The sequence below is a fragment of the Neophocaena asiaeorientalis genome, unplaced genomic scaffold (assembly GCF_003031525.2).
Source record: "Neophocaena asiaeorientalis asiaeorientalis breed wild unplaced genomic scaffold, Neophocaena_asiaeorientalis_V1.1 scaffold589, whole genome shotgun sequence".
NCBI classification, from domain to species: Eukaryota; Metazoa; Chordata; class Mammalia; order Artiodactyla; family Phocoenidae; genus Neophocaena; species Neophocaena asiaeorientalis.
Window position 1 is genome coordinate 997,800 of NW_020172683.1, and position 27,916 is coordinate 1,025,715.

The 27,916-nt window shown below is 38.5% G+C and overlaps 1 protein-coding gene across 15 annotated transcripts in view; it reads right to left on the minus strand.

The window, feature by feature from the left end:
* PRRC2C (proline rich coiled-coil 2C) overlaps positions 1–27,178 on the minus strand; it is a 97,781-nt gene extending 70,603 nt beyond the window's left edge. For 9 of the 15 annotated variants that reach the window (XM_024739815.1, XM_024739811.1, XM_024739818.1 and 6 more), the window contains exons 1-2: positions 26,914–27,148; positions 118–283 (exon numbers count right to left, since the gene is read on the minus strand). In XM_024739815.1, coding sequence (XP_024595583.1) covers positions 118–229 — 112 coding nt within the window. In that variant the 5' untranslated portion in view covers positions 230–283; positions 26,914–27,148. Of the gene's footprint in view, positions 1–117; positions 284–26,913 lie in introns of all 15 variants that reach the window. The other 6 variants (XM_024739821.1, XM_024739813.1, XM_024739810.1 and 3 more) reach the window with 4 other exon arrangements.
* Between the last annotated feature and the right edge of the window lie 738 nt (positions 27,179–27,916).

The following is a 27,916-nucleotide window of genomic DNA, read 5'->3' on the forward strand; positions in this document are numbered from 1 at the left end:
GCATTAACATATGTTTGCCCTAGATCCTAATAGCAATAGCTCTAGTGTGTCATTTATAGTAATAAAACAAAACCATGAAAACTATAAAAAATATAAATGCCACTTGATTTTACTCACCTGTGGTTTTCTGAGTTTCTAATGATTTACCCTTGTAAGTATTAAATAAACTGAGTGTCGCATACTTTTTCCCATCCTTTGCTTTTGTGTTCTGGCCTGACTTCTCCGACATTTCAGTGGAAACTCATCGAGTCCAGAACGTCCTGCCACACCCCTTAAAACCAGTCTTTAAGATGCACATAAGAAAGAAAAACAAGGAGGAAAACTTTAGAATTAGTTTACTAAATGCTGTTAGTAAATTCAAATGTTCACAGAAATTCTGAAAAATAAAAACATGAGAAATTAAGTCAATCTTCAATAACTCACATCAACAATAATTTCAAGAGCCTGTTTAATACTGTAAAATTCCAACAACCAAAATGTGAGAAAATTAATCAAAATAAACTTCCATGTGCTTGGTGAGTATACTGTTTATGATTTGTAACCATTTAACTACACTATAGAGAATAAGGGTTTCAATCCATACTGAGATGAACAGTTCAAATACAGTGAATCTATGGATAATGTCTTTCTATTTAATAAACAAGTATCATTCAACTTAATAGGGTTGAGATGACTGGCATGATCAGCTTACACATATGGAATCCAAACATGACAGAAGGATAACATCGTTTCCCTATAAACTGCATGCCTGTGTTTTCAGGCAGTATGTGTCTAACAAAGATCTATTAGTTTAACAGTTTAGAATAGAAAGAACATTCTATTTTCTCAATGTTCTGCAAAGGGTAGAATACTTCTTTATAAACCCAAAGTACATAAAAACAATATTCTATTTCATGGCTATGGAGTAAGTGTTCAAGAAATGGTATACACTTGTCAAAACAAATCTCTGTGTATATAAGAAGTTATTAGAAGTACATAGTATTTTAATGAACATTCATATACAAAGAGAATGTTAATCTTTGGAACTCATGTACCCAATTAAAAACTAGTTTATTAATAAACAGGGCAAAAGACACAAATTAGCTCTCATACTATTTCCCTTCAATTTAATGAGGTGTACATTATCAACCTTAGGAGTTGGATTTTTTCTGTTTGTTTTGTTTATTTTGTTTTCAGGGTGGACGTAGGACAGGAGGCGGTGAATTCTACCAATAAACCATCAACAGCTAAAAGCATGGGAGCTAAAGATAACACAGAGTAGTATATAATGCAAAAAGCATTCAAAGTCAAGGAATGCCTGTGTAGACCCTACCATCATAAAAATCTTTTTATGTACTGGTTTTACATTTGTCAATTGCAGAATAAGCATCACCTGCAGAGACGTGATTTTATATTCATATCACCTGCCACAATATTTATGGAGTTCCATAAAATTTATCAATAATTTTCACATCTGTTATCTCATTTCAGTCTAGTAACTTTATGATACAGTTAGTATTCTGATTTTACAGATAAGGAAACTGATGTTCATAGGTAAACAAGATTGGATTTGAAATCAAGGCTTCTGTGTCAGTCCATTTACACCATGCCGCCTCCTCCCCATGTAACTGTAATCACTTAGCTTCTCCAAGTATACATTTACGATAGACCATCTTTCCTTGAAATAAATTGTGAAAATGACTCACCTGAAACCAAAAGAACTACATTAATGAATATAAGATGGTTTACAATCATATGTGGCAGAATGTATAACTAATTTTATCCCAAGGGTGCTAACGATGACGGTGTGAAGAGAGCTATCTATATACTCCGAGAATCTATCCTGTTGACATATTTTCACCAATAACATGGACAAAGATATACAGGAAGAATATTCAGCTCCAGTGACAAAAGAGGACAGTGCATATTCATTAGACGACAAAACTAAGATTCAAGGAGATCTTTCTTCAGGTGAAAAAAAAGTAACTGACATATAATAAAAAGTCAACTTGTTCTTTCACCCTCATCTGATGGCAATTTTAACACCTAAGAATCCTCAAACCCCTCTTAACACTACAACTACTCATGCAGCACTCTTAGTGGAGACCCTAACGTGCCTACATCACAAACAACGCAACGTTAAGAAAGAAACTCCTTAAACTTCCTAGGGGCAAACCTACAAGCCCACCAGCATCTACATCCATCTTTCCTAAGGGTTTCCTTTCCTTCACCTACTGTTACAGTGGTTCTCAGCATCATCTAGAAACTTGTTAGAAATGCAAATTCTCAGGCTCCAACCCATACCTACTGAATCAAACTGAGGATGGGGCCAACCACTGTGCCTTAGAAAGCCCTCCCAGTGATTCTGAAAAACACAAAAGTTCAAGATTCACTGACTTACTACAAACAGATATATGCTAAGCAGTGGTCGGTCCTTAACTCTTGCCACACATTAAAATCACCTGGGGATTTAAAACATACCAGTTTGTGACTTCCCTGGTGGCACAGTGGTTAAGGATCTGCCTGCCAATGCAGGCGACACAGGTTCGAGCCCTGGTCTGGGAAGATCCCACATGCCATGGAGCAACTAAGCCTGTGCGCCACAACTACTGAACCTGCGCTCTAGAGCCTGTGAGCCACAACTACTGAGCCTGCATGCCACAACTACTGCAGTCTGTGCGCCTAGAGCCCATACTCTGCAACAAAGAGAAGCCACTGCAATGAGAAGCCCGCGCACCACATCGAAGAGTAGCCCCTGCTTAGTGCAACTAGAGAAAGTCTGCGTGCAGCAAGGAAGACCCAATGCAGCCAAAAATAAATAAATTTTAAAAAAGTTTCTAGGCATGTGAGGTGGGATCTGATCATCAATCCTTATTTTGAAAATGCTCCTCAGTCAATTCTAATATGTAAGCAGTCTTCAGAACCACTGCAATAAAGGAAGTGTATCTTTCCTCCCATTCCATCTAAGGCCAATCCTTCCTTCTGTGCTACCCATCCTGTCCTCACCTTCTTTCTCCTTCTAAATTCATCTCTGTAGGAAATCTCATCCAATTCTAAGGCTTCAACTACCAACCGATCATGCCAAATTTATATCTCCAGCCCAGAACTCTGTGTTCCTACATAATTCTACTTCCTGTTTACATTTCTCCTTTGTTTTGAATAAAGTTTCAACTTTACCTACAACACAGGCATGTATTTCACATTAAACGTTTCAGAAGCAAACCTACCGAATATTCACAAATCACGAGAGGAAAACTGTAGTTAAAAATATTAAGTTGAGAGTCAACAGGGAAAATATCTCAACATTTGACAAAATGCAAATGTTATGTAAGAAGTCAACAAATTGAAGAAAAAAACTTGCAGAAATCCAAACATTAATGCTATATGAACAAACAATTCACTATAGAGAAATACCACTAAGCAAATGTATTAAAATGTTCAATTTTATAAGTAAACAAAATTAACAAGATAGGGCAGTTCAACTTGTCCATAGGCTTACACAAGGAAAACAAAGTTAACATAACACAATTTAACCATAGGGTTAAATATCTAATTCAACTAATTCAACTAAGATATTAGTTGAATATCTAATTCAACTCAGCCATCACAAAACATTAGAGCCTGGAAATAATCACAAAATGAACCTTAATTTTCCTACTTAAGAGTTAAATAAACTAAAAAATTTCCTTTAAAAGAATTTTCCAAATACAAAAAAAAAGAAAATTCCTGTAAATATATAATAAAATTCAAGTTTGAGTAGTTCTTTTTAAGGTTCAAAATTCTGTACAAAGTTTCTCCTTCCCCTATTAATAAACTACTGCCTATATGGTATGCCCTTCAGTACATGCTCTTTCACCAAACAGATAAACAAAATACATACTGGGTATATTCTGAGGTAAGAAATATGGCCAGAGAGTCAGCTTCTCAGGCCATTAGAATAGAGAATAAATTTATTCTTTCATATCCTATGAGCCTCTCCAGTATAAAACCCAAGAAGGCTTTATAGTACCTAATACCCCCCTCCAAAAGTAAATCATAAATACATGATTGAAGCTAGTACAAATGCATTCAAAAGATAATTCAATCAAAGATAAGAACAAACTATCACAATGTACCTATTTCTATAAAAGATCATGCATTTCTAAAGACAAAGAATTTTCAGCCATAAACAATAAGACTGGATAAATCAGAAAAGCCAATTGCACTCTAACGGTTTGCCAGTTATATGTGGGTACTTTCAGCAATCCCACCCCTGGGCCTATATGCAGAGAAATCTCTAATATGAAAAGATACACGCACCCCACCCCTATGTTCATAGCAGCACTATTTACAATAGCCAAGACATGGAAGCAACCTAAATGTCCATCGACAGATGAATGGATAAAGATGTGGTATGTATCACAATGGAATACTACTCAGTCATAAAAAAGAATGAAATAATGCCATTTGCAGCTACATGGATGGACCTGGAGATTATCATACTAAGTGAAATCAGAAAGAGAAAGACATATACCATATGATATCACTTATATGTAGAATCTAAAATGATACAAATGAACTTATTTACAAAACAGAAACAGACTCAAACATAGAGAACAAACTTGTGGTTTTACGAAAGGGGTAAGAGGGGTGGAGAGGGATAGACTAGGAGTTTGGGATGAGCAGATACAAACTACTATATATAAAATAGATAAACAACAAGGTCCTACTGTATAGCACAGGAAACTAATAAACCATAATGGAAAAGAGTAGGAAAAAGAATTTATATATATATATATATATATATATATATATAACCTGAATCACTTCATACACATGCATATGTAATGTGTTTATATATACTGTCCAGTGCAGGTAGGTGTGTGTAATTTTACTTATATATAAATAAAACAAGAACTTAAGATACTGAATTGATGTGATCCCTAACAGGAAAGAAATGAAGTGAGCCCTATGGTTTCCTGAGCTTACTGCCTGGAGAGCTCCCAGGTCATGGCACTGAGAAGGGAACTCAGAATAGAATCCAAGTGGAGGCTGGGAGACTCCCTAAATTGAAGAAATGAAGCTGGGCATTCAGGATGACCAAGGTAGCTAGGATATAATACTGGAAAGAAGAGAGGTATACAAAGAGAAAATGCTACAGATCTGCAGAGGATCTGTTCCCCCTTGTGTATTCAGCAGAGTATCAATATGTACGTGTGTGAGGAAACCACCCAAAGCCAGGAAAGAACCATCTGAAATAATCAGAGGGAACAGTGCCTGTTGTTCAGGAAGGACTGGGAATAGCACCAATTCTCACATGCTAGACTTTAAATCACACTGTTTCTGGTAACTGAGTCCCAAGCAAATCTAAAGAATGTTTATTTTAAAAAATGGAAAAATATCCAGCATCCAAGAAGGCAAAATCCACACTGAACAATTTAATTAAAAACTACGCAGGCAAAGAAGCAGGAAAATATGAACCTTATTGAAGAGACGAATCAATCAACTGAAACCAATCTAGCTGACCCAGGTATCAGAATTCGTGGACAAAAATGTTAAGTTATTTTATATAACTGCATTCTATATGTTCAACAAGTAAAAAGATTAAATACAGAGACATGAAAGATAAGCCCTGAGACAGAGTTAGACAGCCTAATCTATGTGTAACTGGAGTCACTCAAGGAGGTGGGGTGAAAGAAAAAATAATGGCCAGAATCTTACAAAATCTGATGAAAACTATAAATACAGACGCAAAAGACTCAACGAAGTCCAAGCATAAGAAATATGAACTAAACCATACCAAAGCACATCATAATAAAATTGTTCAAAACTAATGATAAAGAGAAAATCTGAAAAGCAATAAGAGAAACAAACATAAGAGTTAGAGCAGAGGGAATTAATTCCCTGGTGAACAATGGTTAGGACTCTGCATTTTCACTGCCAAGGGTGCGGGTTCAATCCCTGGTTTAAACTAAGAGGAACTAAGAGGTTTAAAAAAAAAAAAAAAAATTTGAGCAGAATCCTTGTTGGAAACCATGCAAGTGAGAAAATGTTGCAGCCACATACTTAGAAAGAAAAAACTGATAACCTAGAATTCCATATCCAGCAAAAATACTTTCAAAAATGACCAACAAGAGTTTCTCAGCCTTAAGAAAGATGAAATAATTCATCATTAGCAGATCTACACTCTAAGAAATGTTAAGTCCTTCAAACAGGAGAAAGAAAAAAAAAAGTTACCAAACAGAAGGCTGGATCTACAGAAAAGAATGAACAGCACCAGAAATGGAACTAAGTAAGAAATGTGTGAAAAACACTTTTTTATTATTTAAATATCTTTATCCCAGGAATGCAGTGGTGGTTTAACCTTCAAAACTCAATAGAGGGCTCCCTGGTGGCGCAGTGGTTGAGAGTCCGCCTGCTGATGCAGGGGACACGGGTTCGTGCCCCGGTCCGGGAAGATCCCACATGCCACGGAGTGGCTGGGCCCGTGAGCCATGGCCGCTGAGCCTGCGCATCTGGAGCCTGTGCTCCGCAGCAGGAGAGGCCACAGTTCACCATATAGTAAACTAAAACAAACACACAATTATCTCAATATATGCAGAAAAAGTATCTCACAAAACACAACACCCATTCCTGATAAAATCTCCTCAGGAAATTAAGACTCAGCCCGATAAAGGGCATCTACTACAACCTATTTTAAAAAAATAGTCTACTAATAAAAAACAAAAACCTATAGTAACATCATACTTAATGGTAAAAGACTGAATGCTTAACCCATGTTCTAAAGAACAAAGAAAGGCTATCAACTCTCACCACTTCTGTTCAACACTGTCCTAGAATTTCTAAGTAAGTGCAGTAAAGGATGAAATAAAACTGTCTGTTTGCTGACATGATCATATACGTAGAAAATCTGACTAAGTCTAAAAAAAGCTACTAGAACTAAGAAGAGAGTTAAGCAAGGTTGTATACAAGATCAACATATAAAAATCAATTATATCACTGCATAGTAGCAATGAACAATCAGAAATTAAAGTACAACTTATAACAGCAATTAAAACTAGGAAATACTTAGGGATGTATCTGACAAAAATTGTGCAATATTTGTATACTGAAAACTACAAAACACTAAAGAAGACTTAGATAAATGGAGATAGGCCATATCTGTGGGTCAAAAGACCCAATAATAAGATGTCAATTCTTGCCAAGTTTATCTGCAGATTCAAAGCAATCCCAAACAAAACCTCAGAGGGAATTTTTCTACGATAAGCACAAGAATTTTAAAAAGAAAAATAATGTTGGAGGGCCAATGTCACCTGATTTATAAAGATTTATAAAGCAGCAATGAAGACACTGTAATAACAGTGTAAAACAGATCAACAGAACAGAATACAGAAAGATATACAAAACTTGGGACTTCCCTGGTGGTCCAGTGGATGAGATTCCGTGCCCCCAATGCAGGGGGCCCAGGGTTCCATCCCTGTTCAGGGAACTAGATCCCACATGCCACAACAAAGATCCCACATGCCGCAACGAAGACCTAGTGCAGCTAGCTAGCTGAATGAATGAATGAATACAAAAATATACAAAACTCAATGCAAAATGGACGATAGCAAAGGGTACAAACTTGCAGTTAGAAGATGGGGTAAGTTCTGGAGAGCTAATGTACAGGATTATGATTATGGTCAACAACATTGTATATGTATTTCGAAGCCGCTAAGATCTTTTTTTTTAAAACATCTTTATTGGAGTATAATTGCTTTAAAATGGTGTGTTAGTTTCTGCTTTATAACAAAGTGAACCAGCTATACATATACATATATCCCCGTATCTCCTCCCTCTTGTGTCTCCCTCCCACCCTCCCTATCCCACCCCTCTAGGTGGTCACAAAGCTCCGAGCTGATCTCCCTGTGCTATGTAGCTGCTTCCCACTAGCCATCTATTTTATATTTGGTAGTATATATAAGTCCACGCCACTCTCGCTTCGTCCCAGCTTACCCTTCCCCCTTCCGATGTCCTCAAGTCCACTCTCTACGTCTGCGTCTTTATTCCTATCCCACCTCTAAGTTCTTCAGAACCTTTTTATTTTAGATTCCATATATATGCTAGCATATGGTATTTGTTTTTCTCTTTCTTACTTGCCTCTGTATGATAGTCTCTAGGTCCATCCACCTCACTACAAGTAACTCAATTTCGTTTCTTTCTGTGGCTGAGTAATATTCCATTGTATATATGTGCCACATCTTTATCCATTCATCTGTGGATGGACACTTAGGTTGCTTCCATGACCTGGCTATTGTAAAGGGAGCTTCAATGAACACTGTGGTACACGACTCTTTTTGAATTATGGTTTTCTCAGGGTATATGCCCAGTAGTGGGATTGCTGGGTCATATGGTAGTTCTATTTTTAGCTTTTTAAGGAACCTCCATACTGTTCTCCATAGTGGCTGTATCAATTTACATTCCCCCCAACAGTGCAAGAGGGTTCACTTTTCTCCACACCCTCTCTAGCATTTACTGTTTGTAGATTTTTCGAGCTAAGATCTTAAATGATAATTATGCACGTGATGTGTGGAGGTTTAAGCTAATGCTTAACCTCCACACATCACGTGCATAATTAATCACACTGCAATAAATAAATGCACAAAAATACACCTTAAACTTATATGACATCATATGTTAAAAATATCTCAAATTTTTTAAAAAGGACCACAGACAAAAGGTAAAACCTGAAACTATAAAAACTTCTAGAGAAACCATAGGAGAAAATCTTTGTGACCCTGGGTTAAATATAAAGGCTTCTTAGATAGTATACTAAAAACACAATTCATAGGGAATTCCCGGGCAGTCCAATGGTTAGGACTCAGAGCTTTCACTGCCAAAGGCGTGGGTTCAGTCCCTGGCTGGGGAACTAAGATCCTGCAAGCCGCAAGCGGTGGGGGTGGGGGCGGGGCTCACAATCCATAAAAGATGAAATTTTTAAACTAGACTTTTGCCTTTTGAAAGTTCTCACGGTTGACAATGAAAACACAAGCTACTGTCTGGGAAAAAACATCTGCAGATCATGTATCTGACGCAATATTTTTATCCAGAATATGTACAAAACTCTCAGAACTCAGTAATAAAACACATGACCCAATTATTTTTAAAGGGCACAGGATGTGACACTTCACCAGAGATACACAAGTGGCAAGTAAACACGTGTAAAGATATTCAGCATTTCAGCACCATTAGTATTTGGGAAATGCAAGTTTAGACCACAGTAAGATAACTCCATACTTCTACTGTATTGGCTAAAACTACGGAATAATTATACCAAGTGTCGAAAAGGATGTGGAAGAACTGGAACTCTCATAGCCTGCTCGTGGGAATGTAAAATTGTATAACCACTTGGGAAAACAGTTTGGCAGCTTCTTTAAAAGGAAAAAACATCCCCAAACCGTACAATCCCAATTCCATTCCCAATGTTTATACAAGAAAATGAAAACAAATGTCCATATGAAGACTCAGACTTGTACTCTGGTTCATAGTTTTATTTGTAATAGGCAAGCACTGGAAACAACCCAACTGTTCACAAACAGGTTACTGGATAACCATATTGTGGTATATACATAAATGGAATGAATACCCAAGTAATAAAAAAGAATGAACTACTGATAAATGTAACAACATGGATAAATCTCAAAGTCATTATGGTGAAGGAAAGAAGCTAGACTCCCAACATATACACTATATACTGAATTCAACTGTGGATGAAAAATGTTGCCTCCCATATCAGTAAACAAAGGATGTTGCCGCAGGCCAACAAGCCAGTAGCTACAGCAGCCACCGCCAACTGTGCACCCTGAGGGGATCCAGGGTGGAGAAAAAGGAGGATACTGGTCCTAGAGAGTTAAGGTGCATATCAAAGGAATGATTTCAATAAGCCCAGACCCTTGTATCTTCCCATACTAGAAAAGATCTAAATTCATTAACTTGAGACGTCTGGTTTTCTTTAATTAACCTTAACCTTTTTTGATGTTCCAACTACCTGGGTTTTGTTGCAAAACTTCCATATATCCTGGCTCCTCCCTTACCTCTCTGGACTAGTCCCTAGGAGCTAACTGAAAGGCTAACTTCCAGGCTTAAGTCTTCAGTTTTGTCCGCCAAATAAAACGTAATTCTCAACTTTTAGGTTGTGCTTTTCTTTCAGTCGACACTACACAATGCAAATGTATCTATGGTACAGGAAGCAGATCAGTGATTGCCTATGGATAGGAACTGGGAGGAACAGAAGGAAATTTTTCTTGATATGTTCATTATCTTGACTGTGGTAAGAGTTTCATGATGTGTATATGCAAAGCATCAAATAGTATACTTTAAGCATGTGCAGTTTATTTTATGTCAATAAAAAATATTTTTAAAAAGATCAAGGACCCCCAGATTCCAAGCAAACAAGAGGGATTAGAAATGGAAGTTATTACAGATATTTACACAAATTTATTGTAAGTGTAGACTGCAAGGTATGATATTGTGATTTATAAGAAAATTATACTTGGTCTTCATCCGCACTCCTGACACAGGGCTAAAACCCTTGGAATTTCCTAAATAATAGGAGATAAAGGTATCTTTTGTTATTCATAACAAGCCCCTTACAACCACACCTGAGGATAAGTTAGTGTAGTGACTCCAGGAAGGCCTCTAGGGGTGAGGGCTGGTTGCCAGGGGAATCAACCAAGTGATTAGAGGGCTGGCACTTTCAACACCATCCTCCTCTCCTCCAGGGTAGGGAGAGGACCTGGAGGTTGAATTAATCACCGTTGGCCAAAGATTTAATTATTCATGCCTCCATTAACGCTGGGAGCACTTCCTGGAGGATGGAGTTCCATAAACTACACAGGGACAAAAACTCATGTGCTTGGGACTCTTCTGGACCTTGCCCTGTACATCTTTTCATTCACTCCCATACTTTAATATTTTTGTAATAAACCAGTAATCTAGTAAGTAAATTGTTTTCCTGAGTTCTGTGAACTGCTCTAGCAAATTAATCAAACATGATTTACAGCCAGCCAGCCAGTTAGCTAGCAGCATGGTTAACAATCGTAACAATCTGGACTTTCAACTGGCATCTGAAGTATTTGGGGGGACAGTCTTGTGGGACTGAGCCCTTATTAATCTCTGGGATATAATGCTATCTCTGGGTAGTTAGATCAGAATTGAGTTAAATTTCAGGACACCCTGATAGTGGCTGGAGAATCTAACTGCTTGGTGTGGGGAACCCCGCTCTCCACGTGGTGACCAGAAATGTCAGAAGTAAAGTAGAATATTAATATAGGAGCTATACAATAGGTTTTTTTTTGGTTCTTTTTGGCTGCATTTGTTCTTCGTTGCTGTGTGCGGGCTTTCTCTAGTTGAGGCGAGTGGGGGCTACTCTTTGCTGCAGTGCGTGAGCTTCTCATTTCGGTGGCTTCTCTTGCTGCGGAGCATGGGCTCTAGGTGCGGGCTTCAGCAGTTGGGGCTCGCAGGCTCAGTAGTTGTGGCTTGCAGGCTCCAGAGCGCAGGCTCAGCAGTTGTGGCACACAAGATTAGTTGCTCCACGGCATGTGGGATCTTCTTGGACCAGGGATTGAACCCATGTCCCCTGAATTGGCAGGCGGATTTTTAACCACTGCCCCACCAGGGAAGTCCCTACAGTAGTGTTTTTCATTTGTACAAGGGAAGAGGGCAGGGATGGCAGGGAGGGAAACAGGCTGGCAAGATATGAAATTGGAGAAATCAGTAGCTCTGAGAAGGAATAATGAAGAACAATGTAATAATACAGCTCATGCCAGAGCAGAAAAAAAAATGTCAGAACATAATAAACAAGGAATCAACAAACTGTTTTTGTTCCTGGGATTGATAAGAAAGTAGTTTAATATTCCTGTGGCTACAAAGTTAATAGACAAAACCAGAAATGTGGAAGAAAATCAACTGAAAGTGAAAAACAAACACACCTCTTATCAAACCATAAAGCGCAGAATCATATAATTCAAAGGAATGCTCTTAAAGACTTTCATTACCAGACAAAACAATATGTTTTAAAAGTTACCCAAAAAAAAGCAGAAAAGAAAAATCAAATTAAAAAAAAAACAATAATAACTACTGATAAATTCAAGAGCTGGCTCTTTTGGAAAAAATATATATAAATTAGCTGAATCACTCTTATTTTAAGTTAACACTAAGAATGAGAAAGATGATATAAAATACACACATGAAAAGAAGGCTTTGAAATAAGGGTTTTCTAGGAAAACAGAAATTACCAGATTTGGCTCAAAATAAACAGGTAAAAACAATGGAAAAAAAAAGTTGTCCAAAAGCTGCCCACCCCCGAAGTGTCTGGCCCAGGTGATTTCACAAGGGAATTCTGACATTAAACAGAGACAATTCACATGCTATTTACAATGAACTAAAGGCAGGCTTTGGCAAACTAAGGCCTATGGCCAAATCCAGTCTGTGGTCTGTTTTGTAAGGCTTGGGTAGAGAGCTGAGAATGGTTTAGAACCCAGCAGCATAGCTTAAAACAAAGTCTAAGAATCTATCCTAAAAAAATACTAATGCGTGCAAAATACACATACACGTAAGGATATTCACTACAATATGGTATGTGATAAAATTTATTTATAATCTATGTCAGTCATTAAGTGATCCATATTTTGAAACATTTACTGAACACCTACTATGTATGCTATTCTGTGCACTGGAGATACAAGGGATAAGAATCTGCTCTCTCGGGTCTTACTTTCTAGTTTGGTGATTCAAATAATAGGTAAATAAAATCATTTCAGATGGTGACAATGCCATAAATAAAACCAAACAGGACAACATGAAAGGGTGGAAACTACTTTAGAAAGGGTGGAACTACTTTAGATAAGTTGATCACTAAAGGCCTCTCTGAGGAGAGAGCTTCTGACTTGGATCTAAAGGGCAAAGAGGCAGCTTCAAGGTTGAAGAAAAACCAAATGCAAAGGACCTCTGGCCCTGATATGCTAGCCATGTTCAAAAAAGCTGGGGAAGCAGAAGCTAGTAAGAAAGGGACAGTTGAAGGAGAGAAAGAAGGTTGGATGAGGTGGGCCTATTAGGATTAAAAACTTTATCTTTGAAACAATGGGAAACGACTGAATTCTGAGCAAAGGCTTGTCTTTGTTTTAAAAATAGCATTCTGGGAGTTCCCTGGTGGCCTAGTGGTTAAGATTCTGGGCTTTCACTGCTGTGGCCCAGGTTCAATTCCTGGTCAGGGAACTGAGAACCCTCAAGCTGTGTAGCGTGGCCAAAAAAACCCCCCATTTTTTATATTACTACCCTGTCTACTATGTACCTAAAAAAATCTAAATCATTAAGGGCTGAGGGTCAGTCTCCAAAATAAAGCTTTTTGAATAACACATCCCCTTTCTCTGTTTAAGGGAAGAGAAAGTAAACATCTCTCTAAATTCAAGGTTCTATAACTGAGCAATGCTGGTAAGAAACTAGCATTTTTTTCACTGAAATTAGATGTAGCAAAACAAGCACCTACATTTTCCGAATTTTGAATAAATACATATTACCTTTTTTGACCAAAAAAAAAAAAAGTTAAGATGGAAGAAAGTAAGAAAAAAGAAAAAAAAAAAAAAGGAAGCCAGTGCTTTTAAAGCCAACAGACTTTCCAAAAGGTCCAAGGGAAATTTGGAAGGCAGCAGTTTACCATAATATAAACATCAACTTTTTGAAATGAAAGAATAACAAACAGTGGTAACAAAAAGATGGTTTTCATGAAAGGATAGGTATTGTAGGTGGAAAATTTGTGGGGAAAAAAATCTGTAAGAGATTTCCACATCAAGAGGAGATTAGGTACCACCTCTAAAATTCCATCAGTGCCAAAAATTGTAAGATTCTAAGGTGACTCACCTACGATTACAAAAGAATTAAAAGTATTTGATACCAAAAATATTAAGTGATATTTAAAATCTAGTATATTTGGGGGGGAGGGAGGAACCTCATACTTTTGCAAATCACCAATTTGCAAAATTCAATTAAATGACAGAATCATAATCTTTCTGGCCTCCATGGGCTTCTATGTATCCAGCCTCTGTTTACCTCTTTCCTCCTTATTCTTATGGTGATTGTTTAGTTCCTCTGGGAAACACAGCACAATGTCCCACTCAAATTGTTAACATTAAAAAGAAACTGCAACCATTTCCAGATGAGCCTACTGGACACATTCAACAAATGTTTTATTGAACAAATATAGGAAGAATATATACTAATAATAGTCAAGTATCACATACAAATATAAAAATAAAGAGCTTCTGTGTAAACCATTTTCACTGGTTTCTGTGACTGACATCTGCCTCATTTTTTTTTTCTATCCCTCTACATAAATGTTAGCTGCTTTTGTCAGCTCTCTTCTCTATGTGCTTACCTCTTTAGCCATCTCATCTACTGTTCACTGCTTCCGTAAGGATAATTCCCAACCAAATCCTTCCTTCAAGCTACAATCTTTAGACATTCATTTTTAATTGCGTATAGAACAAAACATCTTCACTTGAGTTTCTTGACAGAACTACACACTAAACATGTTTAATTCCACCATCCACACAAAAAAAATATTTACCCAGTGCCTACTAATCAGGCACTACTAGGAACAAATGAAAAAGAGACATGCTGATCTCATCAACTGAGTAGAGATTTGAGAAGGCTGGAAAAGATTTGCAAAGAACTGGGAGAAAAGACAGCCAACTAGTAAAACGAGGCATTGACAGGCAGCACTGAAACCTGAGTAGAAGCTGGAAACCAGGAATATACAGTATTCCCAAGCCTGTGCAGTTTGAAGGCTGTTAACAATGTCCAGCAGCATGTCTAGAAGTAGGGAGTGGTGGGAGGCACAAAGCAGCTGGATCGAATAAGAAATTAGAGTTGCGCCAGGCAGGTGTAAAGAAAAGCAAGGGAGATGAGGATACTGCTAGGAGAATGGTTAGATTAACATTTCATGGAAGTCTAAATCAGAGAGTGAAGTAAGACAAGCTGGAAAAAAATAAGGAGAAGAGGAGAAGGAACTGGAAATTTCAAAAAGATTGAATAAAAGCTCTTAACAGTAGTGATTATTGAATGCTTGCTGAGTCAAGCTTACTATGGATTGCTCTGTTCATTTAATAAAAACAGCAGGAGAAAATGTACTGAATGAAAAGTGGAGGCATAGGAGCTTGTGATTTGAATGTAACGTTTCAGGTAATGACAGCGTTTAGACCAAGACATTAAAGGTCAAAAACATATATGTGAGTGTGTGCATAGGTACATGTACACACAGAGAATGGTAAAACAAATACAGCAAACTATTAACAATCAGGGAATATGAATGAACGAATATGGAAATTCTCTGTATTATTTTTACAACATTTCTTTGAGATTAAGACTATCCAACCCCCAAAAAAGTCTAAAAGCTTATCTGCTTTCCCAAACATGTTCTTCCCAATTTCACCATAACCATTTTCCCTAACCTCTAGTTTAAAACCCTGAATAATCTTCTATATTTATTTCTCCCATTTCTAACATAAAGAGGGATCCAATTTCTATACATTCTAATTTTGTAATGTCTCTTGAAGCCAAGTTTTTAAAATCTGAGCTCTAGAGATTTAGAATGTAAAAATATCAGACTGGAAATAAGAAGAGCTCAAAGCCCAAGTCACCAAAACTTACCAATGAAGAAACAACCTTAGAAGTAAAACTCATAAGGCTAGGAAGTGATGGAGCCAAGATTACTGTCAAAGCCAGTAACCAAGATAACCTCACCATATGAAAATCAGAACTCAATTTTCATTATAGAAGAGATAAGCATCAAACCTTTAAAATACATAATAAATAACATGTCATTTGAGGTTAAGAGATTTTAAAAGATTCAAGTTTTTCATAACAAAACTTACTCTGGGGACGTCCCTGGTGGTGCAGTGGTTAAGAATCCTCCTGCCAATACAGGGGACACGGGTTCAAGCCCTGGTCCGGGAAGATCGCACATGCCGCGGAGCAACTAAGCCACTGTGCCACAACTACTGAGCCTATGCTCTAGAGCTCACCAGCCACAACTACTGAGCCCACGTGCCACAACTTCTGAAGCCCGCGCACCTAGAGCCTGTGCTCCACAAGAAGAGAAGCCACCGCAATGAGAAGCCCGTGCACTGCAATGAAGAGTAGCCCCTGCTTGCTGCAACTAGAGAAAGCCCGTGAGCAGCAATGAAGACCCAACACAGGCAAAAAATTAATTAATTAAAAACAAAACTTACTCCATTACAATAGAGTTGAATATCAAGGATAAAAAAATAAAAGCAACAAAACATAGTAATATCTCAATTAATGAATGTATTCCAACTGTTGTAGAAATATTACTTTGAAGTGTAACAATGTAAAAAGCATAAAAATCAATGCATTATAGACTGTAAAAGGGGGGGTTACTATGAACTGAACTGTGTCCCCCCAAAATTCATATGTTGAAGCCCTAACTACCAATGTAATAGAAAGTATTTGGAGCTGGGACCTTTGGGAGGTAATTAGGGTTAAATGAAGTGATGAATGTGGGGCCTCATAATGGGATTAGTTCTCTTATAAGAGGAAGAGACATCAGAGCTCTACTCAGCCATGCGAGGACTCAGCTAGAAGGCATTCAGCCAAACCTGACTACACTGGCACCGTGATCTTGGACTTCCAGCCTTCAGAACTGTGAAAAATAACTTTGTTTTTTAAGCCACCTCGCCTATGGTATTTTCTCATGGTAGCTAACAAAGATAGAGGGGACTGATGTATTAACTTCAGAAAACAGCATTTTATAACTCAACTTTTAACTAAATTTTCCATTTAAAATAAAAAGTCAAGACGTTCACCACACTCCTCTGAGTTCCAGGTCAATCGGCATTCACAAAATATTACCTTTTAAAAAAATTTTTTTAAATTAATTTTTATTGGAGTATAGTTGATTTATAATGTAAAATATTACCTTTCTAAAAAGTTTACTTTTGACTAACTCCCCCCCCGCAGTTTGACTTTAAACACATTAATCAAAGTACTAGTCTTTATACACTCCTCCTTAAATACAAATGAGGATCATATAATATTTGAGGCTGAAAATTATTTTATATTCAAGTAAGTCAATATGAAGTAATGTGACCAGAAAAACTAATATATTGGACCCTGTCCTTTTCAAAGCCTTTTGTCAAAAACTTGAATAAAGACCTGGAAAGTAGACACCACATATGACACAAACATCTGAAAGAGTAACAATGCGCTTAATGACTTTCTTAAGATTTAATGACTTTCTTGGAACGCTGGATAAAATTAAATTGGATTTAAGAATAAGTAGTGGGCTTCCCTGGTGGCGCAGTGGTTGAGAGTCCACCTGCCGATGCAGGGGACACGGGTTCGTGCCCCGGTCCGGGAAGATCCCATGTGCCGCGGAGCGGCTGGGCCCGTGAGCCATGGCCACTGAGCCTGCGCATCCGGAGCCTGTGCTCCGCAACGGGAGAGGCCACAACAGTGAGAGGTCCTCGTACCAAAAAAAAAAAGAATAGGTAGTTAGTCATAGCTCAAGAACTGAATTTCATAAATACAAGATACAGACCCAGCCTGTTCATATAAAACAGGACAGTTAGTAACAGCTAGTAGTGTGACAGCACTGCTTTACAAAAATTGCTACTTTGATAGAAATCTAATGCACAAATCTAGAATTGTGACAGTTCTACTGAATCTTGTGTTTATCACATTGTTTAGAGCATTACGCTCAATTCTGGTCTTCATTAAGACAAACATTAAAAACAAACTAAATTAGATACAAAAGAAAAACTTCGTAACTGTTCAGTTTACCCATAGGTGGAAACAAGTTATATCTTAAACTCATTCTCTACTTTCACCATTAGCCAAGCAACCCAAAGAGCTGTGAAATGAAGTGATAAGTAATTTTCCTGAGGCACAAAATGCCACAATGCCATGAGGTATGTGAGAGAAGGATGCTTCTAGGAAATAAGCTTAGACATCTCTCCCTGTCTCTCCTGCTGTCTCATCCCCAGAGTTTGTTTTGTTTTTTAGAGAAACAGTAACTCTCGTGAAGAGATACATAACTGTTTCTTTGTGGGGGGAAAAAAGAGCTCTGAAAAGAAAGCCAAATCCTCGTGCAGATGATGGAAGCCAAGAGAAAGTGAAGAGGTTTGAATGCTATCATGGTGTTCAAATATTTGGAAATTTAGAAGATCTTAAAATGACTGTTAAAGGTTAACTACAGTGTCTTCCTGGGCACCAGATATGTTCAAGCAACAGCAAGATAAGCCTTTATCAAAAATACTTTAAAAGGTAACTTCTGCTTTGAGTGAGAGGTTGAACTGGTCAACTTCTAAGGTCACTTCCATTGCTAACTGTTATAATCACTTAGTTATTCAGAGTGACATAACACTATTTGCAGCAACATGGACGGACCTAGAGATTATCATACTAAGTGAAGTAAATCAGACAGAGAAAGACAAATATATGATATCACTTACATGTGAGATATCACTTTCTGTGAGAAAGACTCACAGACATAGAAAACAAACATGGTTACCAACAAGGAAAGGGTGGGGGGATAAATTAGGAGTTTGGGATTAACACATACACACTACTATATATATAAGAGAAACAACAAGGATCTACTGTACAGCACAGGGAACTATATTCACCATCTTGTAATAACCCATAATGGAAAAAAATCTGAAAAAGAATGTGTATATATATGTGTATAACTGAGTCACTTTGCTATACACCTGAAACTAATACAACATTGTAAATCAACCACACTTCAATAAAAAATAAATTAAAAAAATAAAGTTAGAGTGACATCCAATATTTTTAAGATCTGCTATTACAATAGTAAAGCTAAGAATATCACCACGTTGACTGCCTCTACTACAAATAGCACTACAGCAAAAGCATTAAAAATTGTTATTTTTAAAAACAAAGTGTAATACCAATAAATCTTTTGCAATTTTAATCAAAATGGTAGAAGGGCTCAGACTGTTCTTAGAAACTGAAATATGTGAATTAAGTTTCTGGGGCCAAGAAAGCCTTATCAGAAAAGAAATGTAGCTATCAAATCTTCTGTATTATAAATTACTATCCCAGCAAAGTAAAGCTGTGTGTCTATCACTTTATATAAGGTGACTGCCAGAGCACTCTTTTGGACAACTTGTAGTATTTTAAAACTGTTCGTATTACACAATTACTTCTCTTACAACAGATTCAGTTTAAATCCCAGCTCTAACATTTAGTAGCTACGTTTTTATAGCATAATTGTGGCATACACATATTTATGGCATAAGCATTTCCACAGTCATTAAATATAATCCTGAATTTCTATTTCCTCATCTGTTGGCTATATCTTCTAGTCTCTTGTGAGATTTAAGTGTGTATAAAGCTGTCAGATGGTGTCTGGTACTTAATAATGAGCTTAATAAACAGTAATAACATTTTCAAAACTTATACATAGTAAATAAAAACTAATGCATAAATAAGTTCTTAGTCAACTTTATTTTTTGAAAGGCAAGTATGTTGGATTTTATGGGAGAAAAAGAGAAGCATTCTGTTCAAGATGCTCATCCAACATCATGAATTATTCTAAACCTTTCATATAACTAAAGGGCTGCCTTTAAGGGTTGGAATTGTAAGTTTAAATTTTTAAGTGTAGAGAATGGGTTAGCATCCCTCCCCACCAAGCACTGGCTCTATTCCTCTACCATTAAAATGATCTGTCTTGAGACATGTTAACCTACCCATCTCTTTCTCCTACTTTCTACTTTCATTTTTTTCCATGTTTTCAAATTTGTCATAAATATAACTATACAACCAAAGAAATTTATTTATTTAATTTTTGGTCAGGTCAGGAAATCAAGCAATCAGCACATACAAGCTATTCTTGACTTTTCAATCCTTACTCAATAGCTCTTTCTTCATCAGGAGAGATACTTTGTGTCTCCAAAATGTCAGAAGACTCTGATTCTACAGTTGGGAGATATTTCATCTTTCTACATTCTGTATCCTAATTGTGGTGTGGGCTACATGTAACTACACATATCAAAAAATCCAATCATTCTTAATCAAAATTATAACACTTATACAGCAATATAACCAACCTTCCACATCTCTGTCAAAAGGCTTATTTCAATAACATCCTTTCCCTGCTTTTAAAATAAAATTTCTCTATCTGTCCCATTTCAGAAGTAATTCTTCATATTATGTTCAATTAAGATCTACAAAGTTTAAACCTAACATTAAAAACAGTTACTTAGGGCTTCCCTGGTGGCGCAGTGGTTGAGAGTCCGCCTACTGATGCAGGGGACACGGGTTCGTGCCCCGGTCAGGGAGGATCCCACATGCCACATAGCGGCTGGGCCTGTGAGCCATGGCCGCTGGGCCTGCGCGTCCGGAGCCTGTGCTCCGCGACGGGAGAGGCCACAGCAGTGAGAGGCCCTCGTACTGCAAAAACAACATCAATGACAACAACAACAAAAAAAACCCAGTTACTTAAAAATACAGGCCAAGGGACTTCCCTGGTGGCACAGTGGTTAAGAATCCACCTGCCTGGACCTAGAGTCTGTCATATAGAGTGAAGCGAGTCAGAAAGAGAAAAACAAATACCATATGCTAACACATATATATGGAATCTAAGAAAAAAAAAGAAAAGGTCATGAAGAACACTCCCGCTCGCCACAACTAGAGAAAGCCCGCATGCAGCAATGAAGACCCAACACAGCCCCCCAAAAAAGTTCAAACATCAAAATAAATAACATTAAAAATATATACAAATATAGGCCAAGCAACAATAGTCATATTGCCAAAAATGTAAATTGTAATTGCAACTGAAAAAGTATAAAGTGGTTTTTTGAAGATTAAAATGTTAAGTATAGTTTTATTCATATATTCTCTTTCCTCTTTGAAAGCTGATAATCTACATATGATATTTTAATAAACATTATTTGTTTCCAAATTACTAGAAACACTTAATAAGTTACAATGCCCATCTTTAAAATACACTGGATAAACTGGAATTCTGTACTTGCTGTTGGGCAACTACTTAACCCATTTTCATAATAAGTTCTAAGCTTTCTGTTCCTAGTGACCATTTCTCCAGTCTCCCAAATGTTTTTGATGTTGTTCTAAACATATCCTTAATATGTCTCCTTAAGGAGCCTTTCAGAGCACTGGCCTCCACAGGGCCTTTGTGCAAATAGAAAAACACACCCTCTGGGAAGATACAGGTACTCATCTTGGTGAGAGGGCTGATGTCTTGTGAGGGAGAAGAGAAGTGGAGGCACAATTTCTGCTGGAGGCCTAGCCAGGGCACAGGACTCTGAAAGCAGATCAAGGGCTAGATTTCAGTCCTTGTTGCCTCCTTCAGCCAGGCATCTTTGTGCAGTGCACAAATGGTACAACCATATACAGCAGCCCTGCACTTTCAGATTATTCATTAGGAAAGGAGGAGGAAGATCGATTATTAACCTCCCTAGACACCCATTCTCTAACTACATATGCACCATGAGGAGATCTTCCAATCTCGTTGAGAACCTATCCTCCCGTAATTCAACTTTCTACTTTTCACGCGTCCCTTTTGTTTTAAATGTGGTTAAGACTCATGTGATATCAAAGAATATTAAACTCAAAAAGTATAAGAAATACATTTAACGTGATCTTTGTAACAATCCTCTAAGATAGGAGAAACCGATATTATCCTTATTTTCCAGATGAATAGTGTATCCACAACTTGAAGAAGTCAAGTCACTTGCCTCCAAGTGACAAAAGGATTAACCCCAGATTTTCAAACTCCTAGTCCAGAGCTCATTTTGAGTATTCAACACACCTAAAAATCAAGAGGTCTCACTACTTATTCCTCCCTGCTTATAACCTTTCAGCCTCATTAATTGACTTAAATTCTCTTAGGGTCACCAAGGATCACTCAAGCCAAATCCAAGAGCCCTATCTCACATATTTTTCTGAACTCTGCTACATTTGGCTGTCACAATCCTATTTTAGAGATTTTCCTTTTCCACCCTGATTTCTGTAGTGACTTCTTTCTTAAGTTATTCATTCTTGTTCTCCTCCTCTTGTCATAGATTATCTTACACATCCTGTTACATTTCTCTGTCTAAATAAACCCACTCCACTTTGCAGTTCATCCTGGAAATGGTTGTCCCAAGTATGTAGTTAAGGCTCTAATTTATATCTCTACTCCTGTAATGCTGCCATTTCCTGTTTGATGAATCTATTCTATTTTTAGGCTTTCATCACTTCTGGCCTTCATTAATTCCAACTGCTGCCTGATCCTATGCAGTATTCATTTCTTATAGCAGTTATGTCCCAAAGGGTAGGATACAAATGAGTACTGATGGTATATTAGATGATTTTAAGTAGTCCATAGAGGAATATTTAAAATTACATGTTTAACACGTTAGGGGTAAAAAACTCTAACACCAAATAATCACATAAATTTTTCTTTTAAACTCACTTAATTAAAAGATAGGAAGCTAAATTAAACAAAAATATTGACAGATGGTTTGAATATAAAGCAAAAATTGTGAATGACTAAAGTTTGAAAAACACTGGCCACTGGGAAATCCATGTAGTATAGAAGTTAAGCACTCAGGCTCTGGGTCAATAATCTGAATCTCACCTACTAGCTAAGTAACTTTGAACAAATTACTACATCTCTTTAAATCCAGCTTTCTAGTTGTGTAATGGGAATAAAATAATCCACATTCTAGGCTTATTGTATGGAATGAAAGAGATAATCCTCAAAGTGTTCTTAGCTCAGTGCCTGGCATGGTAAGTGCTCACTAAATATTAATAATTACAATTATTCTTAGTCCCTCCTGGCCATCATGCCTTTACTTGTAACCAACTGGGCACTCGACCTATATACTATGGACAATTTTCCATATATGAATTTTCTGCCCCAAATTTCCATTACCTGTCTGTATATCTTTATTTTTATATTCTGGTATGAATCCAAAGATCACATGATAACTTTTAATATTAATCCTTAAGACTGTGAACATCTTGGCAGTACGAACCAAAAGCCATTTTCCTCTCATGCACTGTGCCTTACAAAATTAAAAGAATCTGTAATGTTTGTTGAATAAATCTAAAAATTAGTAAGGATAATCTGATGCAAAGAAATCTCACAATGTACAGAACATAAACACAAACTATTTGAAAGCATCTGATACTATTCTAATAGGTAAATAAAGGGGGAAAAATGACTGGGGTATTCTTTTGCTCCACTAAGGCATTTGTCAGTTGAACCTCAGTTGTGGGTCTAATCTTTCTGTTTCCTAATCTCATTTATTCAATAACATATAATAAACTCTAGATACATGCCAACCACTGTACAAAGTGATAAGACACGGAAACAGTCTAGTAAAGGAAAACAGACTAATATCAGAAGGCAGACAAGAAACAGAAAACTACTATATAATGTTATGTAAATAATGCCCAGTATTGGAGCTTCCCTGGTTGGCGCAGTGGTTTAGAATATGCCTGCCAATGCAGGGGACACGGGTTCAAGCCCTGGTCCGGGAAGATCCCACATGCCGCGGAGCAACTAAGCCACCCGTGTGCCCTAGAGCCCGCGAGCCACAACTACTGAGCCTGCATGCCACAACTACTGAAGCCCACGTGCCCAGAGCCCGTGCTCTGCAACAAGAGAAGCCACCACAATGAGAGGCCTGTGCATCGCAACAAAGAGTAGACCCCGCTCGCCGCAACTAGAGAAAGCCCATGCGCAGCAACAAAGACCCAACGTAGCCAAAAATAAATAAATTAAAAAAAAAACTCAATAGTGTTTTTTTTTAATACTAGATGTGCTTCACAAATGCTGATTATGTCCTGCTCTTCTTTAATGTAGAGCACCTAGCAGCACCACACATGGGTGAGTATATTACATTAACAGTAATAATTCCACTGCTATCTTGTGTTCAACTCTAGGTATAGGCTAACCACATAAAAGTTTCTGTCAACTAGACAACTGTTGAAACTCAGTAATAGCCCTTGTTCTGATTTGCCAGAAAATATGTGCACACAAAGCCCCCAAAATGTGACAGGCATTCTGTCAATCTAGAGCAAAATAATGACTAGAAATATAACTGGCAAAAAGGTCAGACTACATTTAGCCTTTGGGGAAGGGGGGAGGACACACATACAATAAAAACTTTACTGAAATCACCCTCTCTAGAGAACACTTTTACCCCCAAAGATGTCCTGACTGATGCATCAATGGCATTATTGAGAATTTTTAAATGTTATGACTCAAAACTAACTTATTAATTCTCAAGACTTCGAAGCAACAGTTAACACAGACTGAGACAAGCTTTCATTGTGTCAGCCTATTCATAAGATGACAAGGCTCGCTCTACTGAGAGTATATTAGTCATAACTCAGGCAGACACAACTTTTGGATCTCCTTCATGGTAAGAATAGGGTTCTATACCAGTTTGTGTCAACATTTTATGAATGATCAATTCGTGCCTTACACAAATATGGCATAAATAGCATCTGAAAAACGAGTTCCTCAACTGAATTACAAACTGAAGTGGTGTTTGGGGGCTGGGGGAAGAAGGAAACCACTTGGAGGGAGAGGAGGACATAATATAATCTTCAAAGACATTTTACCATAAGGATGGTGGGGTAGGGGTAGAGGGGAGACAGGGACTTTGAATGAGGCAGAACTTCTGTATTTTCAGCTATGCCCAATATACTGATCACAGTGGTACTGACTCTAGAACATGAAGAAATCTTTAAGAAACAAAACCCAATATATAAGTGTAAAAAAAAAGATATTTAAGTCCAAAAAAGCCTTAAAAAAAAAAAAAAAGGAAAACTATCTCTTAAGTTCCCAAAGGTATACTCCATTCTGAGAATACACAGGTTACCCACTGCTTGGAAGAAGAGTATTTTCTTCTACCAGTATTCTGTCATTCTCCTTCCACTACTAGTTGACCTTTTACTATGTACTGAGCACAGTAATAAGCTCCTTACATACATTATCTGTGATAAACCTACAGCAAGCCTCTGAAGGAGTTACTACTATTATCATCTCCATTTTACAGATGAGGAAATATTTTATCAATAATATAGGCCAGATATCAAAATTTAAAACTTATCTGTCATACCACAGCATTTGAGTTTTACTCGACTGGTTTTTCTATGCCCAGAGTAGCTATAATGTATTTTTTACACCTTGGAACACTTTAACCTTCACATGCAACCATGTTTCTATACTAAGTCAAGGAAAACAAAAACTAGGTTAATAATGCTGTATCTTATTTAGGTCCTATAGTTTGCAAAATTACAAGAAACAGGGAGGCAGTTTGACAGCTTAGAGCATCCCCTTTGCGTTTAGACAACCTGGGTTTGAATCTATACAGCACCATTAATAACTGCCGTGTGACCTTGGTCAAACTACTTTAATTTCTCAGATTTCATTTCCTCATCTGTAAAATGGGGATGATGATAGTACCTCCCTCAAAGGCTTGCTGTAGGATTAACAAAGAGAATGTCTGTAAAGAACTTATTTATGTGCTCAGTACATGGTAAAAGGTCAACTAGTGGAGGGAAAACAGCCACATACCGAAACACAAAAGTAAAAGTAAAAAGTCTATATTCTGAAAATTCCATTATGGAAAAGGAGAGAATTACTCGTTGACTATATGCTAGAAACTCAAATTCAACCTATTCCTTTTTTTAGGGGATCAATGCATTTGAAGTGAACCAGAAAAGATGCTGCAGTGCATTTATGACACACACCTAAAAATGGCTCCAGTCTGAGCAGCATCTTAATTACCAACAGAGGAGGTTAATCTACTTCTAACAAATGCTGGAGTTGGGCTTAGTGGGCGTTTAAGTATCACCCTATCATTTTTATTTGCGGGAATAAGCTATCAAGCATTTAATCAAAAATCCCGATTCTTCTGGGGGCATTCCAAATGAAAATCTTACAGCACAGTCGCCTACTGTACAATTCTAAGTACCCTGGCGAGGTATGAATCTATGGACATAGGCTGAAGATCGGTCAATGCGGAAATCCGGCTAGCCGTAGAAGCCAGCAAACATCAGACATGTCGGAAACCTCAAAAGAATCTCAGATCAAGTCAAAACATATACACATCCCTTTAAAGGAATTAGACACATTCCTCTCAAGGGAAGGAAGAATTTATCAGTGCTCCTATTGGCCCCCTATGCCCTTTTCTTCAAGCCCTAAAGTGGGGCCTTTACCGTAACACCAACACTAATGCTACCTCAAAGAGAGAAAGCTGCGGAGTGAGATTCACCAAGCAGGTTAGGGGATGCAGAGGCCTAGGGTGAGAAAAGACTATCCGAACCCGCCTCTGGAGTTGGGGAAGCACGTCCCTAGCGGAAGTAGGACTGGTCCTCATTCCCCGAAGAGCCTCTCACCGAGCCCGGCCTTTAACCCGGTCTCTCCCGCACACTACTCATTGCAATTTTCACCCTCACTAAACATGAAGAAAAGGTAGGCATTAAAGAGCCTAGATGAGCCTCTGAGTTGTTTGGGGGGACACATACCCACACTAGGAAAAGAGACCGCGCACCCGCCTATCCCGCGGGAAGGAAACTCCCTTCCCTTACCCGGCAACGCGCGTAATCCCCCTACAGGGCCTGAGTGGGAGGAGGTCGACGGGTCCGGAACTCCCGCTGCAGACCACATGGGGCGGGTCTGACTCCGGTTTTTCCCGCTCCCCAAGCAGGAGGCCGAGGCTCCCCCAGAAGCAGAGATGATGGTAGCCAAAGAGAAAAAGAGAATGCCCGGACCCAAGGCCCTCTCCACGCGGCTCCCTCGTCTCTGGGCGCCAGGGTCGGGGTGCGCTCCCACGCCCCGGGCCGCCCCACGCCAGCCCTCCCGGATAGGGCCCGCTTTGATCGCAGCTCCTACGCCCTCGCTTTCCTTACCGGCCAGGATGAGTGTCAAACTGAGTGTGTCTGCGCGCTTCGAGGGGCTCCGCAGGGCTCTGATAGGGGGAAGGGGAAGGGGAAACTAGGGGTAGGGGGCGGCTGGAAGGACCCCGGGCCCCAGAGAGCCGAAGCTGCGGATGGACAAACCACCAAAGCACTTTCGCTCCTTCTCGAGAGGGAAATAGCGAGCGAGAAAAAGAAGCAAGATGGCGGCTAGCCAGCCCCTACGTACGACGTCATGCGGCGGCGTACGTAAGGCAAATCCCCGCAAGACCGCCCCCCGGCGCAGAGACGGCCGAATCACGTGAGGTCTCCGTGACGACCCAACCTCGACGGAAGGAGACGGCGCCGCTTGCTGGACCGAGGGAGTTCCTGCGATCAGAGCTCAAGATGCAGGGTGAGGATTTCGCCTGAGATCTCTCCAGGAACTCTTAGAGACCTCAATTACAGGTTGTTATGCCTCACGGAAGTGAGCACCCTTGTAGGTGCTGGATAGTTGTGTGAATTGGTTAAAACAACACTTTGGCAGTGTGTATCAAAATAAAACTATGCATAATCTTTAACGTTGGTATGTGGCCGTATCGGTATTTTCTAGAAATGTACATATACAATATTCAGTATTCATAATACCAAAACCTGTTTGTTAATAAAGATACAGAGATAAATGCATTATGTTACACCAATATTATGGAATATTTGGAAGCCATTAAATTCAGGACAAGGGAATGCTTAAGCCATAATACGCTTATGCCATAAATATGCTATTAAAAACACACATATATGCTTAGTCATAGAAAAAAAAAAAGACTTTAAAATGTACTCTGGGGCTTCCCTGGTGGCGCAGTGGTTGATGTGGCCGATGCAGGGGAGGCGGGTTCGTGACCCGGTCCGGGAAGATCCCACGTGCCGCAGAGCGGCTGGGCCCGTGAGCCGTGGCCGCTGAGCCTGCGTGTCCGGAGCCTGTGCTCCACAATGGAAGAGGCAACACCAGTGAGAGGCC